This window comes from Anas acuta, unplaced genomic scaffold, assembly GCF_963932015.1.
Source record: "Anas acuta unplaced genomic scaffold, bAnaAcu1.1 SCAFFOLD_345, whole genome shotgun sequence".
NCBI lineage: Eukaryota > Metazoa > Chordata > Aves > Anseriformes > Anatidae > Anas > Anas acuta.
Window position 1 is genome coordinate 15,567 of NW_027076222.1, and position 18,428 is coordinate 33,994.

The 18,428-nt window shown below is 58.1% G+C and overlaps 2 protein-coding genes and 1 long non-coding RNA gene across 3 annotated transcripts; 1 reads left to right on the forward strand and 2 right to left on the reverse strand.

The window, feature by feature from the left end:
* Nucleotides 1–65: 65 nt before the first annotated feature.
* On the reverse strand, nt 66–8,229 carry PRF1 (perforin 1). The gene is made up of 3 exons (XM_068668614.1): nt 8,011–8,229; nt 3,915–4,514; nt 66–2,381 (listed from the first exon to the last, which is right to left on the reverse strand). The coding sequence occupies exons 1-3, from the start codon at nt 8,082–8,084 to the stop codon at nt 146–148; spliced, it is 2,910 nt and encodes a 969-aa protein (XP_068524715.1). The 5' UTR covers nt 8,085–8,229; the 3' UTR covers nt 66–145.
* Nucleotides 8,230–8,340: 111 nt separating this feature from the next.
* LOC137849125 (syntaxin-4-like) lies at nt 8,341–18,185 on the reverse strand. The gene is made up of 9 exons (XM_068668615.1): nt 18,036–18,185; nt 17,088–17,162; nt 16,906–16,976; nt 13,960–14,068; nt 12,877–12,953; nt 11,554–11,691; nt 10,617–10,727; nt 9,342–9,440; nt 8,341–8,711 (listed from the first exon to the last, which is right to left on the reverse strand). Exons 1-8 carry the CDS (start codon nt 18,139–18,141, stop codon nt 9,357–9,359), a joined length of 771 nt encoding a protein of 256 aa, XP_068524716.1. The 5' UTR covers nt 18,142–18,185; the 3' UTR covers nt 8,341–8,711; nt 9,342–9,356.
* Nucleotides 11,852–12,115, forward strand: LOC137849126 (uncharacterized). Its single transcript, XR_011091727.1, has 2 exons — nt 11,852–11,945; nt 11,985–12,115. It is a non-coding gene; the product is annotated as an uncharacterized lncRNA (long non-coding RNA).
* Nucleotides 18,186–18,428: the final 243 nt, after the last annotated feature.

Consider the following 18,428-nt stretch of genomic DNA (forward strand, 5'->3'; position numbering starts at 1 on the left):
CAGTCCCTCCCAGTGCCTCCCAGTCCCTCCCAGTCCCCCCAAAAAAGACCAGGCCGAGGCGGGGCTGCAGCACAAAGCGTTTAATCCGGCCCCGGGTTCAAGGCTGGAGGCCAGGGAGGACCTGGGGGGGGGGGGGGGGGCGAGCTTAGGGGGCTGGAGGACCAAGTTGGGGGGCTGGAGGACCCTCTCCAGAGCCAGAAGATGGCTCCTGGAGGTCCTCCTGGAGGCCAAATTTGGGATTTTGGAGGCCTGGAGAAGCCTTTTTGAGGCCAAATTTGGGATTTTGGAGGCTCAGGAGATCCTCGCCGAGGCCCGATGATGGATCCTGGAGGTCCAGGAGATCCTCCTGGAGGCCGAAATTGGGATTTTGGAGGTCTGGAGCAGCCTTTTTGAGGCCAAATTTGGGATTTTGGAGGCCCAGGAGATCCTCCTGGAGGCCGAAATCGGGATTTTGGAGGCCTGGAGAAACTTTTTGGAGGCCAAAAGAGGGATCTTGGTCTGGAGAAGCCTCCTCGAGGCCCGATGATGGATCCTGGAGGTCCACGAGATCCTCCTGGAGGCCAAATTTGGGATTTTGGAGGCCTGGAGAAGCCTTTTTGAGGCCAAATTTGGGATTTTGGAGGCCTGGAGAAGGTTTTTTGAGGCCAAAATGGGGATTTTGGAGGCTCAGGAGATCCTCGCCGAGGCCCGATGATGGATCCTGGAGGTCCACGAGATCCTCCTGGAGGCCAAAATCGGGATTTTGGAGGTCTGGAGAAACTTTTTTGAGGCCAAAAGAGGGATCTTGGTCTGGAGAAGCCTCCTCAAGGCCCGATGATGGATCCTGGAGGTCCAGGAGATCCTCCTGGAGGCCAAATTTGGGAGAAGCCTTTTTGAGGCCAAAATTGGGATTTTGGAGGTCTGGAGAAACTTTTTTGAGGCCAAAATTGGGATCTTGGTCTGGAGAAGCCTCCTCAAGGCCCGATGATGGATCCTGGAGGTCCGCGAGATCCTCCTGGAGGCCGAAATTGGGATTTTGGAGGCCTGGAGAAGCCTTTTTGAGGCCAAAATTGGGATTTTGGAGACCAGGCGAGGACTCGACCTCCACGGAAGCCTCCCTGGAACCACCGGCGTCCCCCACACCACCGAGGTCCTCCCACGAATCGTCCTCGTCCCCCCCCAGGGCCTCCCCAAAATCCCCGTAGAGGCTCCCGCCTTCCTCCTCCTCCTCCTCCTCCTCCTCCTCCTCTTGCTCCTCTTGGGTGGGCCAAGTCACGGGGCCATCTCCGGGCCTCGGCGGCCAGTGGGAGAAGCGGTAGAGCCCCCCGTTATTTCGGGGGGGCTGCGGGACGTAGTCCAAGCAGAGGGGCCCCCCCAAACCCGGCCCGCACGCCGCTAGGTAGCTAAATTTCAGGCGCCCCTTCCCGGCGAAGCAAACGACCTCGCGGGTCCCCCCGGCCTCCACGGGTTGGGTGCAGGTCCCCAAATGGTCGTCGTCCCACCCGTTGTCCCGGTCCCACACCTCCACCTTGAACTGGGCGCCGGGGACGAGGTCGAGGACCCCCAACTCCAAGCGCGCCCCCCATCTCGGGTGGTTGTTGTTCCACACCGGCGCCGTCTGCGCCCGCCGGCCCCCCAAAAACACCCGGACGTAGGCGTCGGTGGCCGAAAAGAGGTCCCCCCGCCACCCTTGCCCCTCCTGCACCAACACCGTCACCCGCGCCATGCCCCGGTGCCGCGAGCAGCAACCGGCGGTGACGGCGGCGTTGGCCGGGCAACTGCATTGGCAAGGGCCTACAAGATGGCCACCGCCGGCGCAGGCCTGGCTACAATTAGCCCGCAAGGCCCGCCAGGAGATGTAGTGCCTGATGGCCGCCCGTAACGCCCCGTGCCTCTTGTCGGATTTGGGCACCAGGGTGTGGAGGGAGCGGACGTTGGCGGCCACCAGGCCGGGGAAGCGGGGTAGGCCCTGCAGCCATTTTGAGTAGGCCTCGGGCCTACCGTAGAAGACGTCGCCGTGCTCCTCGCCGCCTTCCACGTCCACCAGCCGCTCGTTGAAGACTTCGTTGAAGCTGGCGTTGCCTTGGTTGCTCGCCCGGGCTTTCTTGCAGGCTTCGGTCATGGCTTTGAGCTGGACGGGGCCGACGTTGGCGGCCATTTCCACCTTCAAGCAGTCGGCCACTTCCTGGGAGCTCAGCCCCGCCATGGTGGCCTGGCAGGTGCGGATGGCGGTGACGGCGCGCAGGCGGCCCCCCAGTTGGGCCGACTGGATGTAGTGGGTGCCGTAGGCGGCCAGGAGCTCGCCGTAGTCGGCGGCGGTGTCCGGGGTGAAGTGGGGGGGCAAGGCCTTCACGGCCCGCAGGAAGTGGGGGGACGGATGGGGAGGGGTGGTGGCCGAGATCCTGTCGGGGGGGGGGGGGAGAAGGAGAGAGGTCAATGGGGTGGAGGGGTGGGGGTGGAGGGGGTCTGTGGGGTGGTTTGGGGGTCTGTGGGGTGACTGGGGGGGGGCTGTGGGGTGGTTTGGGGGTCTGTGGGGTGACTGGGGGGGGCTGTGGAGTGGTTTGGGGGTCTATGGGGTGACTGGGGGGGGTCTGTGGGGTGGTTTGGGGGTCTATGGGGTGATTGGAGGGGGTCTGTGGGGTGGTTTGGGGGTCTATGGGGTGACTGGGTGACTGGGGGGGGTCTGTGGAGTGGTTTGGGGGGTCTATGGGGTGACTGGGGGGGTCTGTGGGGTGGTTTGGGGGTCTACGGGGTGTTGGGGTGGTCTATGGGGTGATGGGAGGGGGGTCTGTGGGGTTGTTATGGGGTCTATGGGGTGATTGGGGGGTATCCTAGGTGATTGGGGGGGTAATGGGGTGATTGGGGGGCTGTTGAATGGATCTATGGGGTGTTGGAAGGGTTTATGGGGTGATTGGGTGGTCTACGGGGTGTTGGGGGGTCTGTGGGGTGCTATGGTGGTCTGCAGGGCACTATGGGGGTACGGGAGGGGGCAATGGGATTTGAGGGGGGTCTCTGGGAGGCTGTGGAAGAGGAGATGGTGGAGAAGGGATGAAGATGATGGAGGAGACAGAAGAGGGATGGAGATGAAGATGATGGAGATGATGGAAGAGATGAAGATGGAGGAGATGGAAGAGATGAAGGTGAAGATGAAGGTGAAGATGGAGGAGATGGAGATGAAGGAGATGGAAGAGTTGAAGAAGATGAAGATGAAGAAGATGGAGGAGATGAAGGAGATGAAGAAGATGAAGAAGATGAAGGAGATGAAGGAGATGGAACAGTTGAAGAAGATGAAGAAGATGAAGATGAAGGAGATGAAGAAGATGAAGATGAAGAAGATGAAGGAGATGGAAGAGTTGAAGAAGATGAAGATGAAGATGGAGGAGATGGAGAAGATGAAGAAGAAGAAGATGGAAGAGATGAAGAAGATGAAGAAGATAAAGAAGATGGAGGAGATGAAGGAGATGAAGGAGATGGAAGAGTTGAAGAAGATGAAGATGAAGAAGATGAAGAAGATGGAGGAGATGAAGAAGAAGATGGAAGAGATGAAGAAGATGAAGAAGATGGAGGAGATGAAGAAGAAGAAGATGGAAGAGATGAATAAGATGAAGAAGATGGAGGAGATGAAGAAGATGGAAGAGATGAAGAAGATGAAGATGAAGATGAATAAGATGGAGGAGTTGAAGATGAAGATGGAGGAGATGAAGGAGATGAAGGAGATGGAAGAGATGAAGAAGATGAAGAAGATGAAGATGAAGAAGATGAAGAAGATGAAGATGAAGAAGATGGAGAAGATGAAGATGAAGAAGATGGAGAAGATGGAGGAGATGAAGGAGATGGAGGAGATGGAGATGAAGAAGATGGAGGAGATGACGAAGCCAATGATGATGATGAAGGAGGGCAGAGGAGGAAGGCCCCCACCACTCCCCAGTACCCACCAGTAGCGCACACACTGGATCTCGGTGCTGGCGAAGCTGTAGCGATCCTCCCTCTGCCGCTGCATCCCAAATTCGGCCACCCGCGAGTGGGACCCGGCCACCGTCACCGTCCCCCCGACCCCCGGCTTCGGTGTCACCCCCAAACCCACCTCCCACTTCCGGGCCACCTCCTCGGTTTTGGCCACCGTCGTCCCCAGCGCCGACGTCCCCTCGGCCACCGTGGTCCTCCACTTGAGCTTGTTGCCCACCCGCCACTTGGCGACCCCCGGGGGGAGCCGGAGGGGGCGTCCGCCTTGCAAGGGGTCCCGGCAGATAACGCAGGGTCCCTTGGGGGTCCCGGGGGGTCCCAAAATATCCAGGGCTTGTCCCTCCGTTTGGGTCAAGGTGGTGACGTCCAAGCCCGAACCCAAAATGTCGATGCCGGGGACCGGGGGGACGTCGCAGGCTCGCCCCACGGCGCGGTGGCAGCGGGGGTGGCACGGGGGGAAGAGGAGGAGGAGGGGGAGGAAGGCCCGGAGGGGGAGGGAGGGGGGGACAGGGGGGCGGCGGTGGTGGTGGTGGCGGGGAGGGGACATCGCGGTGGTGGCGGTGGCGGTGGACCTGTGGGGAGAGGGGAGGAGGGGGTGAGGAGGGGGGCAAGGAGATGGTGGGGGGGACGTGGGGATGGGGACAAGGGGGTGGGGACAAGGACATGGAGATGGGGACAAGGGGGTGGGGACAAGGACATGGAGATGGGGACAAGGGGGTGGGGACAAGGTCGTGAGGATGGGGACACGGAGATGATGGTGGGGACGTGGTGATGGGGACAAGGACAAGGGGATGGGGACATGGAGGTGGGGATGGGGACATGGGGACAAGGACATGAAGATGGGGACGTGAAGATGGAGATGGGGACAAGGACCTGAAGATGGGGACATGGAGATGGGGACAAGGACCTGAAGATGGGGACAAGGACATGAGGATGGGGACGAGGAGATGAGGATGGGGACAAGGATGTGGGGACAAGGACATGGGGACAAGGACGTGGTGATGGGGACATGGAGATGATGGTGGGGACGTGGTGATGGGGACAAGGAGATGGGGACATGGACCTGAGGATGGGGACAAGGACATGAGAATGGGGACAAGGAGATGGTGATGGGGACAAGGACACGAGGATGGGGACGAGGAGATGGGGACGAGGAGATGGGGACAAGGACATGAAGATGGGGACAAGGACATGGTGATGGGGACATGGAGATGGGGACAAGGACACGAGGATGGGGACAAGGACATGGGGACAAGGATGTGAAGATGGGGACAAGGACATGGGGATGGGGACATGGTGATGGGGACAAGGACATGAAGATGGGGACATGGAGATGGGGACAAGGACGTGGTGATGGGGACATGAAGATGGGGACAAGGACCTGAGGATGGGGACAAGGACACGAGGACGGGGACATGGAGGTGGGGATGGGGACATGGGGACAAGGACGTGGTGATGGGGACATTGAGATGACGGTGGGGACGTGATGATGGGGACAAGGACACGAGGATGGGGACGGTGACGTGGCGATGGGGACGTGGAGGTGACAGTGGGGACGTGATGATGGGGACACGAAAGTGCCACCGTGGCCGCAGGGCTGGGGCCACGGGGGGGTGAAGATGGCGCTGTGGGGACAGTGACGTGGCGCCGTGGTCGTGGGGACAGGGTGACACTGACGTGGCGCCGGGGGACAGGGACGTGGTGGTGGGGACGCGGTGGGGACGTGGTGGAGGTGACAAGGAGGACGTGGGGATGGGGACGGGGGGGTGGGGACGGGGGGGGCGGGGGGGACGTGGGGGACGTGGGGGACATGAGGGACATGGAGGATGTCAAGGACATGGAGGACGTCAAGGACAAGGGGGACAAGGGGGACATTGGGGACATTGGGGACATTGGGGATATGGAGGACATCAAAGACTTGGAGGATAAGGAGGACAAGGAGGATGTCAAGGACAAGGGGGACATTGGGGACATCGGGGACATCGAGGACATCGAGGACATCGAGGACATGGAGGACGTCAAGGACAAGGGGGACATTGGGGACATTGGGGACATGGAGGACAAGGACATGGAGGACATCAAGGACAAGAAGGACATGGGGGACATTGGGGACATGGAGGACGTCAAGGACAAGGGGGACATTGGGGACATTGGGGACATTGGGGACATCGGGGGCATGGAGGATGTGGAGGACATCGAGGACATCGAGGACATGGAGGACATCAAGGACAAGGGGGACAAAGGGGGACATTGGGGACATTGGGGACATGGAGGACAAGGACATGGAGGACATCGAGGATATGGAGGACATCGAGGACAAGGGGGACAAAGGGGGACATTGGGGACATTGGGGACATCGGGGACATGGAGGACAAGGAGGACATCAAGGACATCGAGGACATGGAGGACGTCAAGGACAAGGGGGACAAGGGGGACATTGGGGACATTGGGGACATCGAGGACATGGAGGACGTCAAGGACAAGGGGGACAAGGGGGACAAGGGGGACATTGGGGACATTGGGGACATTGGGGACATCGGGGACATGGAGGACAAGGAGGACATCAAGGACATCGGGGACATGGAGGACATCAAGGACAAGGGGGGCATTGGGGACATGGAGGACGTGGAGAAGATCGAGGACATGGAGGACGTCAAGGAGATGGAAACGGAGGCTGTGGAGGACGTGGAGGACATGGAAAGGGAGGACATGAAGGATGTGGAGGCCATGGAAAAGGAGGATGTAGAGGACATGAAGGACATCAAAAAGGAGGCCATGGAGAATGTGGAGGCCATGGAAGACATGGAAAAGGAGGACGTGGAGGACATAGAGGCCATGGAAAAGGAGAACATGGAGGTTGTGGAGAATGCAGAAAAGGAGGATGTAGAGGATGTGGAGGCCATGGAAAAGGAGGATGTAGAGGACATGGAGGATGTGGAAAAGGAGAACTTGGAGGACGTGGAAGACATGGAAAAGAAGAACATGGAGGAAGTGGAGGCCATGGAAAAAGAGGATGTAGAGGATGTGGAAAAGGAGGACATGGAAGACATGGAAAAGGAGGACGTGGAGGAGGTGGAGGCCATGGAAAAGAACATGGAGGTTGTGGAGGCCATGGAAAAGGAGAACATGGAGACCATGGAGGCCATGGAAGACGTGGAAAAGGAGGACATGGAGGACGTGGAGGACATCAAAAAGGAGGCCATGGAGGCCATGGAAGATGTGGAAAAGGAGGACATGAAGGATGTAGAGGCCATGGAAAAGGAGGATGTTGAGGACATGGAGGACATGGAAAAAGAGATGTGGAGGACGTGGAGGCCATGGAAAAGGAGGACGTGGAGGACGTGAAGGACATCAAAAAGGAGGACGTGGAGGATGTAGAGGCCATGGAAAAGGAGGACATGGAGGACATGGAGGCCATGGAAAAGGAGGACGTGGAGGACATGAAGGACATCAAAAAGGAGGCCATGGAGAATGTGGAGGCCATGGAAAAGGAGGATGTAGAGGACATGGAGGCCATGGAAGACGTGGAAAAGGAGGACGTGGAGGACATGGAGGTCAAGGAAAAGGAGGACATGGAGGACATGAAGGACATCAAAAAGGAGGCCATGGAGAACATGGAGGCCATGGAAGAGGAGGACGTGGAGGATGTAGAGGACATGGAAAAGGAGGATGTGGAGGACATGGAAGACATCAAAAAGGAGGACATGGAGGATGTGGAGGCCATGGAAAAGGAGAACACGGAGGCCATGGAAGACATGGAAAAGGAGAACTTGGAGGACATGGAAGAGATGGAAAAGGAGGATGTGGAGGACGTGGAGGCCAAGGAAAAGGAGGACACAGAAGATGTAGAGGCCATGGAAAAGGAGGCCACGGAGGATGTGGAGGACATCAAAAAGGAGAACATGGAGAACGTGGAGGCCATGGAAAAGGAGAACATGGAGGCCATGGAGGCCATGGAAAAAGAGGACACGGAGGACGTGAAGGACATCAAAAAGGAGGCCCCAAAGGCCCCAAAGGACCCGGAGGCCCCGGAGGCCGTGGAGGCCGCGCAGCTCCCTCCGTACTCACCCGCAGCCGCCTCTCCTTGTGGCCGAGCCGGGGGGGGGCGGAGGCCCCCTTATGTCCCCCCGTCCCCCCCCCATGGTGGCTTCACAGCCCCTCCCCGTCCCCCCCCTCCTCAGGGGGCGAAGCCCCTCGGCGCCCCCCCACTTGAAAAAAACAAGAAATTAACCAAAAATACCCCAAAAACCCCAAAGTTCCCGGCAGCGATGACTCACACACCCTGAGGGGGGGGGGGGTGACATTTGTGTCACCTCCCCGCGGGGTGACACAGGATGTGGGTCACATTAGGGGGGGGACATTAAAAGTGGGGGGGGTGGCGGGGACGCGAGACGAAAATTTGGGGTGAAAAGTGCTTTATTTGGGGGTTCTCGTCCCCGTTTTGTTTTCCCCTTCCCCTTTTTGAGGTTGGGGGGGGATTTTGGGGACACCGGGGGGGATTTGGGGACGCGGGGACCCGGGGGGGTCCTTGGGGACACTGTGGGGGGGGATTTGGGGACGTTTTGGGGCCATTTTGGGACTTTTTGGGGCTGGGGGGGGCAGGAGGTAGCTCGGAGCAAGATGGCGGCGTGGTCGTGGGGCGCCCCCCCCCCAATTAAAGGGACAGGAAGTGACGTCAGTCGAGGCAGGAAGTGGGCCCCGCCCCCCTCATCCAGGGGGCGGGGCCAAGGCACCGGTGTGAGCCAATGGCGGCCGGCGGTGGGCGGGGCCTGGAGGGGAAGTGACGTCAGAGGGTGGGGGGGTGGCCCAGTGCCTCCCAGTTTAACCCAGTTCAACCCAGTTCAACCCAGTTCATCCCAGTTCATCCCCCTAGACCCTCCCGGTCACCCCCAGTTCATCCCAGTGCCTCCCAGTTCAACCCAGTTCACTCCCTTAGACCCTCCCAGTCACCCCCAGTTCATCCCAGTTACCCCCAGTTCATCCCAGTGCCTCCCAGTTCAACCCAGTGCCTCCCAGTTCATCCCCCTAGACCCTCCCGGTCACCCCCAGTTCATCCCAGTTACCCCCAGTTCATCCCAGTCCTCCCCACTTGCCCACAGCGCCCCTCCCAGTGCCTCCCAGTCACTCCCAGTCCCTCTCAGTTGCCCACAGCGCCCCTCCCAGTCACTCCCAGTTCATCCCAGTCCTCCCCAGTTACCCTCAGCGCCCCTCCCAGTCACTCCCAGTTCATCCTAGTTCCCCCAGTTGCTCACAGCGCCCCTCCCAGTGCCTCCCAGTCACTCCCAATTCACCCCAGTCCCTCCCAGTTGCCCCCAGCACCCCTCCCAGTCCCTCCCAGTTCACCCCAGTCCCCCCCAGTTGCCCACAGCGCCCCTCCCAGTCCCTCCCAGTGCCCTCACCAGTCTGTCCCAGTGCTACCCAGTGGCCGCGGTGGCGGCGATGATGGCGGCGACGATGAGGACGGTGACGAGGACGCAGGCGGCCACCAGCAGCTTCTTCTGCGGGGGGACAGCGGGGACGGGTTGGGGACAGGCCAGCACCCTTGGGTGCCACCACCCTTGGGTGCCACCACCCTTGGGTGCCACCAACCCAATGTCACCAAGTGCCACCAACCCAGTGCCACCACCCCCAGGTGCCACCAATCCGATGTCACGGGGTCACCACCCTTGGGTGCCACCAACCCAAGTGCCACCAACCCGATGTCACCACCCTTGGGTGCCACCACCCTTGGGTGCCACCAACTCAACGTCACCAACCCAATGTCACCACCCTTGGGTGCCACCAACCCGATGACGTCAACCCCAAGTGCCACCACACTTGGGTGCCACCACCCTTGGGTGCCACCAACCCAGTGACATCAACCCCAAGTGCCACCAACCCGATGTCACCACCCTTGGGTGCCACCACCCTTGGGTGCCACCAACCCAATGACATCAACCCCAAGTGCCACCAACCCAGTGCCACCACCCTTGGGTGCCACCACCCTTGGGTGCCACCAACCTGATGACGTCAACCCCAAGTGCCACCAACCCAGTGCCACCAAGTGCCACCAAGCCAAGTGCCACCACCCTTGGGTGCCACCACCCTTGGGTGCCACCACCCCAATGTCACCAAACCAAGTGCCACCAACCCGATGTCACCACCCTTGGGTGCCACCACCCTTGGGTGCCACCAACCCAATGCCACCACCCTTGGGTGCCACCAACCCAAGTGCCACCACCTCTGGGTGCCACCACCCTTGGGTGCCACCAACCCAGTGACATCAACTCAAGTGCCACCAACCCAATGCCACCACCCTTGGGTGCCACCACCCTTGGGTGCCACCAACCCGATGCCATCAACCCAAGTGCCACCAACCCAATGTCACCACCCCTGGGTGCCACCAACCCAATATCACCACCCTTGGGTGCCACCAACCCGATGATGTCAACCCAAGTGCCACCAACCCAACGTCACCACCCTTGGGTGCCACCACCCCTGGGTGCCACCAACCCGATGCCACCAACCCAAGTGCCACCAACCCAGTGCCACCACCCTTGGGTGCCACCACCCTTGGGTGCCACCAACCCGATGCCATCAACTCAAGTGCCACCAACCCAACGTCACCACCCTTGGGTGCCACCAACCCAATGCCACCACCCTTGGGTGCCACCCGTGTCCCCCAGTGTCCCCACCCGCCGCGCCCCGCGCTGGTGCTCCCGCGCCGTCCCCAGGTGCTGGTGGCCCTTGCGCACGCAGGTCCCCGACTCCAGGATGTTCTTCTCGATGCGGTCGATCACCTCGCCCTGCGCACCAGTATAAACCAGTATAAACCAGTATGAACCAGTACGGACCAGTATGAACCAGTATGGACCAGTAGGAGTCAATATAAAACCGATTATGAACCAGTATGGACCAGTGTCAGCTAGTAGTATGGGCCATTAGGCATCAGTATGGATGAGCATGAACCAGTATAGACCAGTATGAACCAGTATGAACCAGTACAGACCAGTATGAACCAGTATGGACCAGTAGGAGCCAATATAAAACTGATTATGAACCAGTATGGACCAGTGTCAGCTAGAAGCATGGGCCATTAGGGATCAGTATGGATGAGCATGAACCAGTATGGACCAGTATAAACCAGCATGGACCAGTGTAAAACAGTACGGACCAGTAGGAACTAGTATGGACCAGTATGAACCAGTATAATCCAGTACAGACCAGTACAGACCAGTAGAGCTGCCCAGGACACTGCTGTACCCTCCCAGTGCCCTCCCAGTTCCCTCCCAGTCAACTCCATTCCCCCCCAGTTCCCTTCCAGTCCCTCCCAGTGCCCCCCAGTCCCTCCCAATCCCGTCCCACTCCCTCCCCAGCCCCTCCCAGTGCCCCCCAATCCCCTCCCAGTGCCCCCCAGTCCCTCCCAATCCCCTCCAAGCCCCTCCCACTCCCTCCCCAGCCCCTCCCAGTCCCTTCCCAGTATGGACCAGTAACCCCCAATACCCTCCCAGTCTCCTTCCAGTCCTTCCCAGTGCCCCCTTTTCCATTCTAACGCCCCCCAATTCCCTCCCAGTACCCCCCAGTCCCTCCCAATCCCCTCCCAGTCCCTCCCAGTGCTCCCAGTTCCCCCACCTGCCCCTCCACGGTGGTTCCCAGTAACATGAAGAGCTCTCCCAGTTCGCGCAGGCCCCGCTCCAGCCGCAGCAGCTCCTGGTGCCGCGCCGTCACCTCGTCCAGCGCCGCCCGTGTCGCCCGCGCCGCCCCCAGCACCTGCGCCAGCACCCATGGGTGCCCCCCTGACACCCATGGGTGCCCCCGACCCCCACCCGGACCCCCCCCTGACGCCCATGGGTGCCCCCCCGACGCCCAGGGGTGGCCCCCCCGAGACCCAGGGGTGCGCCCGTTGTACTGGTGTCTGCGTGGGGGTGGGGGTGAGGAGGGGCACCCATGGGTGCTATAGGGCAGGTAGGGGACCCTCGGATGTGTATGGGTGCTACTGGGCACCCATGGGTGCTACTGGGAAGGTGTGGGACCTCTGGGCACCCATGGGTGCTATAGGGCAGGTAGGGGACCCTCGGATGTCTATGGGTGCTACTGGGCACCCATGGGTGCTACTGGAGCCCTACAGGACCTTGAGGGACCTATGGGTGCTACGGGACACCTATGGGTGCTATGGGGCACCCATGGGTGCTACGGGACACCTATGGGTGCTATAGGACACCTATGGGTGCTACTGGACACCCATGGGTGCTATGGGACATCTATGGGTGCTATGGGACGCCCATGGGTGCTATAGGACACCCATGGGTGCTATGGGACACCCATGGGTGCTATAGGACACCCATGGGTGCTATGGGACACCCATGGGTGCTATGGGGCACCTATGGGTGCTACGGGACACCCATGGGTGCTATGGGACACCTATGGGTGCTATAGGACACCTATGGGTGCTATGGGACACCTATGGGTGCTATGGGACGCCCATGGGTGCTATGGGGCACCCATGGGTGCTACAGGACACCGATGGGTGCTACAGGACACCTATGGGTGCTACGGGACACCTATGGGTGCTATGGGACATATATGGGTGCTACGGGACACCCATGGGTGCTATAGGGCACCCTTGGCCCCTTTGGGTGCCACCACTACCTATGGCACCCATGGGTGCTGGGGGGGACCTATGGGTGCTATGGGACACCCATGGGTGCTACGGGACACCTATGGGTGCTATGGGACACCTATGGGTGCTATGGGACACCCATGGGTGCTATGGGGCACCCATGGGTGCTATAGGGCACCCTTGGCCCCTTTGGGTGCCACCAGCTACCTATGGCACCCATGGGTGCTGGGGGGGGTCGGTGGGACCTGTGCCCCCCCCAAGGCCCCCCCCACCCCCCCCAGCACCCTTGGGTGCCCCCCCCCACCCCCCCCAGCACCCATGGGTGCCCCCCTCACGTTGGAGACGAAGACTTCGCTCTGCCCCGTCTCCAGCATCTCCTCCAGCTCCTCGTCTGTCACCGCCGAATTGCCGGCTGGGGGGGGGGCACCGAAATTAGGGGGGGGTCCCCAAAATTGGGGGGGGGTCCCAAATATTAGGGGGGGTCCCCGAAATTGAGGGGGGGTCCCCAAAATTGAGGGGGGGTCCCAAATATTATGGAGGGGGTCCCAAATATTAGGGGGAGGTCCCAAAATTAATGGGGGGGGTCCCAAAAATTAATGGGGGGGTCCCAAAATTAATGGGGGGGTCCCAATTATTTATGGGGGGGGTTCCAGTTATTAGGGGGGGGTCCCAAAATTAATGGGGGGGTCCCAATTATTAGGGGAGGGTCCCAAAAATTATGGGGCGTCCCAAATATTAGGGGGAGGGTCCCAAATATTAGGGAGGGGATCCCAGTTATTAAGGGGGGGGTCCCAAAATTAATGGAGGGGTCCCAATTATTAGGGGGGTCCCAAATATTAATGAGGGGGTCCCAAAACTTAATGGGGGGGTCTCAAAAATTAGTGGGGGGGTCCCAAATTATTAATGGGGGGTCCCAATTATTAGGGGGGGTCCCAAAATTAATGGAGGAGTCCCAAAATTAATGGGGGGGTCCCAAATTATTAATGGGGGGGTCCCAAATATTAATGGGGGGGGTCCCAAAATTAATGGGGGGGTCCCAAAATTAATGGAGGGGCTCCAAATTATTAATGGGGGGGGTCCCAAATTATTAATGGGGGGTCCCAATTATTAGGGGGGGTCCCAAAATTAATGGAGGGGTTCCAAATTATTAATGGGGAGGGGTCCCAATTATTAATGGGGGGGTCCCAAATATTACGGGGGGGTCCCAAAAATTAATGGGGGGGTCCCAAAAATTAACAGGGGGTCCAAGCAGCAGGTGGGGGCCACCCAATTCCACCCTCACCCCCCAACCCCTTTCCCGCCACCCCCCCAAAGCCCCCCAGGGATTTTGGGGGACCCAATTATTTTTTTGGGGGACCCCTCCCCCAATTATTTTTTTGGGGGGGGGGTCCCGGGGGGGGGGGGGGGGGGGCACCCACTGATCTGCAGCTGGCGCCGGACCCGCTCGAGGCTGCGCTGGCGGTAGCGGGCCTGGGCCGCGTGGCAGCGCCCCGTCAGCTCCAGGAACTGCTGGGACAGCACCCCGTGCTGGGGGGGGGACAAAAAATTTGGGGAGTGAGGTTTGGAACCCCCCCAAAAAAACCAAAAGTGGCGGAGATCCCAAAATCCTGCTTGGCAGGCCCGAAATCCCACTGTGAAGGCCCGAAACCCACTTCGAAACCCCAGAATCCCACTTGTGATCCCAAAATCTAACTTGGGAACCCCCAAATCCTAATTGGGAATCCCAAAATCCCACTTGGGGACCTCAAAATCCCACTTGGGAACCCCAAAATCCCACTTGGGAACCCCAAAATCCTAATTGGGAATCCCAAAATCCCACTCTAAGGGCCCAAAAACCCACTGTGAAGGCCCAAAAACCACTTAAAGGATCCCAAAATTCCACTAAGGAACCCCAAAACCCACTTAGAGGATCCCAAAATCATATTTGGGAACCCAAAATCCTAATTGGGAACCCAAAAATCCCACTTGGGAACCCAAAATCCTATTTGGGGACCTCAAAATCCCACACTGAGACCCCCAAATCCCACTTTTGGGCCTCAAAATCCCACTTCGAAACCCCAGAATCCCACTTGTGATCCCAAAATCTAACTTGGGAACCCCAAAATTCTAATTGGGAATCCCAAAATCCCACTTGGGGACCCCAAAATCCTAATTGGGAATCCCAAAATCCCACTCTGAGGGCCCAAAAACCCACTGTGAAGGCCCAAAAACCACTTACAGGATCCCAAAATTCCACTAAGGAACCCCAAAATCCCACTCAGAAACCCCTAAAACCCACTTATAGGATCCCAAAATCTTATTTGGGATCCCAAAATCCTAATTGGGAACCCAAAATCCTAATTGGGAACCCCAAAATCCCACTCTAAGGGCCCAAAAACCCACTGTGAAGGCCCAAAAACCACTTACAGGATCCCAAAATTCCACTAAGGAACCCCAAAATCCCACTCAGAAACCCCTAAAACCCACTTATAGGATCCCAAAATCTTATTTGGGATCCCAAAATCCTAATTGGGAACCCCAAAATCCTAATTAGGAACCCCAAAATCCCACTCAGGAACCCCAAAATCCCCCTTGGGGACCCCAGAATCCCACTCCCAGCGCCCCGTCAGCTCCAGGAACTGCTGGGACAGCACCCCGTGCTGGGGGGGGGGACAAAAAATTTGGGCTTCAGGCTTGGACCCCCCCAAAAATCCCCAAAAGTGGCGGAGATCCCAAAATCCCGCTCTGAGGGTTAAAAATCCCACTGTGAAGGCCCCAAAACCCATGTATAGGACCACAAAATCCGCACTCAGAAACCCCTAAAACCCACTTATAGGATCCCAAAATCTTATTTGGGAACCCCAAAATCCCCGAGGACCCCAAAATCCCACTTGAAAACCCCAAATTCCCACTTGGGAACCCCAAAACCCTACTCTAAGGGCCCAAAATCCCACTGTGAAGGCCCAAAACACATGTATAGAACCTCAAAATCCCACTCAGAAACCCCTAAAACCCACTTATAGGATCCCAAAATCCTATTTGGGGAACCCCAAATCCTAATTGGGAACCCCAAAATCGCACTTGGGAACCCAAAATCCTATCTGGGGACCTCAAAATCCCACACTGAGACCTCAAATCCCACTTTTGGGCCTCAAAATCCCACTTTGAAACCCCAGAATCCCACTTGTGATCCCAAAATCTAACTTGGGAACCCCAAAATCCTATTTGGGAATCCCAAAATCCCACTTGGGGACCCCAAAATCCTAATTGGGAATCCCCAAAATCCCACTCTGAGGGCCCAAAAACCCACTGTGAAGGGCCCAAAAACCACTTACAGGATCCCAAAATTCCACTCAGGAACCCCAAAATCCCACTCAGAAACCCAAAAAAACACTTACAGGATCCCAAAATACTATTTGGGAACCCAAAATCCTAATTGGGGACCTCAAAATCCTAATTGGGATCCCCAAAATCCCACTCTGAGGGCCCAAAACCCCACTGTGTAGGCCCAAAACCCATGTATAGAACCCCCAAATCCCACTCAGAACCCCCTAAAACCCACTTATAGGATCCCAAAATCTTATTTGGGAACCCCAAATCCCCGAGGACCCCAAAATCCCACTTGAAAACCCCAAAATCCCACTTGGGGACCCCAAAACCCTACTCTAAGTGCCCAAAATCCCACTGTGAAGGCCCCAAACCCACATATAGAACCCCAAAATCCCACTTCGAAACCCCAGAATCCCACTTGCGATCCCAAAATCCTACTTGGGGACCCCAAAATCCTAATTAGGAACCCCAAAATCCCACCTGGGAACCCAAAATCCTAATTGGGGACCTCAAAATCCCACACTGAGACCTCAAAATCTCACTTTCGGGCCATGAAATCCCATTCAAAACCCTAAAATCCCACTTGTGATCCCAAAATCCCACTTGGGGACCCCCCAAATCCCACTTGGGGACCCCAAAATCCTAATTGGGAACCCCCAAATCCCCTTTAACCTCCCCAAAAATCCCACTGGGAGACCCCAAAACCCCTACAGAGACCCCAAAACCCCAACTGGATCCCAAACCGCCCCCAAACCCCCCCTTTTTTCCCCCCAAATCCCCTTTTAACCCCCCCAATCCCCCCTCACCCCCCCCAAATCACCCCTCAGGCCCCCCAAAAAACCCCAAAACCCCCCAAATTTCACCAAATTCCCCCCAAATCCCCCAATCCCCCTTTCCCCCTCTTTTTTTCCCCTCTTTTACCCCCTAAAACCCCCTTTTCCCCCCCAAATCCCTACTTTTTCCCCCCAAATCCCCCTTTAACCCCTCCCCCTCACCCCCCTACCCCCCAAAAACCCCCCCAAACCCCCCAAATTTCCCCCAAATCCCCCCCAAACCTGCGTTCGCTTCACCCTGGCCCCGATGGTGTTGCGGTTTTCGTCCTCCTCCTCCTTCCCCGGCTCCAACCCTATAGAAAATTTTTTTGGGGGGGGGGTCAAATATTTTTGGGGGGGGGTCAAATTTTTTTTGGGGGGGGGGTCAAATTTTTTTGGGGGGGGGATTTTGGGGGGGGTCTCGCCTTTGAGGCGGGCGCCGATGTCCCGGGTCAGCTGCTGGATCTCCTCGCGCAGCGCCTGCAGGTCCCGCTTCAACCCTGGGGGGGGGACACAAAAAAACCCTAAAAGACCCCCCCCAAAATAGCCCTCCCCTATAGCTTGACCCTTCCCCTATAGCTTGACCCCCTCCCCTATAGGTTTGACCCCTCCCCTATAGGCTGCCCCCCCCCCCAAATGCCTTTACCTCCTCCCCAAATTGCCCCCCCAAAAACTCCTCGTGCCCTCCCCCGGGTACCCCCCCAAACCCTTATAGATCCCCTATAGATCCCTATATCCCCCCTATAGACCCTATAGATGCCCCCTATAGCCCCTATAGGCCCCCCCACAGCCCCCAAAGACCCCCCTCCATAGCCCCCCATAGTCCCTATAGATGCCCCCTATAGCCCCCCCATAGCCCCTATAGACCCCCCTAAAGCCCATATAGACCCCCCTATAGCCCCCCATAGACCCCCTATAGCGCCCCCCATAGCCCCCCTATAGCCCCTATAGACCCCCCCACAGCCCCCCTATAGCGCCCCCTATAGCCCCTTTAGACCCCCTATATCCCCTATAGCCCCCGCCCACGGACCCTATAGCCCCCTATAGACCCCCTATAGCCCCTATAGACTCCCCTATAGCCCCCCATAGACCCCCTATAGCCCCCATAGTCCACTATAGCCCCCCTATAGCCCCTATAGACTCCCCATAGCCCCTATAGACCCCCCTATAGCCCCTATAGATCCCCTAAATCCCCCCTATAGCCCCTATAGACTCCCCTATTATCCCCTATATCCCCCCTATAGCCCCCCATAGACCCCCTATAGTCCCCTATAGCCCCCCTATAGCCACTATAGACCCCCTATATCCCCCCCCCATAGCCGCTATAGCGCCCCCTATAGCGCCCCCTATAGCGCCCCCTATAGGCCCCCCACCGTCGTCGGGCAGGGGGGTGCCGAGCACGGCCTCCTGCTGCTGCTCCAGGGCCCCCAATTTCTCCTCCAGCGCCCGCAGCGCCGCCCGCACGGCCCGGGCCTGCATAATTAGATGCAAATTAGATGCTAATTAACATGTTAATTACATGTTAATGAGATGCAAATGAGATGCGGGGGCGGGACCTGTAGGCACAGCCCCAAACACGACTTCTTTGTGCGCCCCCCGTGCTCATAAACAGGTCAAGACCCCCCCAAAATTAATTAGTATATGCAAATTAGATGTTAATTAGGGGATAATTAGGTGATTAGGTTTGAAAACAACTGGTGGCTATATGCTAATTATATGCAAATTGTGTAGGGAAGTGGGAGGGATTGAGCACCGCCCCCTCTGTT

Excerpts from the sequence above, each read along its gene's own strand:
- PRF1 (XM_068668614.1), bottom strand. The coding sequence starts at position 8,084 with ATGGGGGGGGGACGGGGGGACATAAGGGGGCCTCCGCCCCCCCCCGGC. Across the intron at positions 4,515-8,010 it reads ACAAGGAGAGGCGGCTGCGG|GTCCACCGCCACCGCCACCA; the intron begins GTGAGTACGGAG and ends CTCTCCCCACAG. Across the intron at positions 2,382-3,914 it reads ATCCAGTGTGTGCGCTACTG|GATCTCGGCCACCACCCCTC; the intron begins GTGGGTACTGGG and ends CCCCCCCGACAG.
- LOC137849125 (XM_068668615.1), bottom strand. The coding sequence starts at position 18,141 with ATGCAGGCCCGGGCCGTGCGGGCGGCGCTGCGGGCGCTGGAGGAGAAA. Across the intron at positions 17,163-18,035 it reads CACCCCCCTGCCCGACGACG|GGTTGAAGCGGGACCTGCAG; the intron begins GTGGGGGGCCTA and ends TCCCCCCCCCAG. Across the intron at positions 16,977-17,087 it reads CATCGGCGCCCGCCTCAAAG|GGTTGGAGCCGGGGAAGGAG; the intron begins GCGAGACCCCCC and ends AATTTTCTATAG.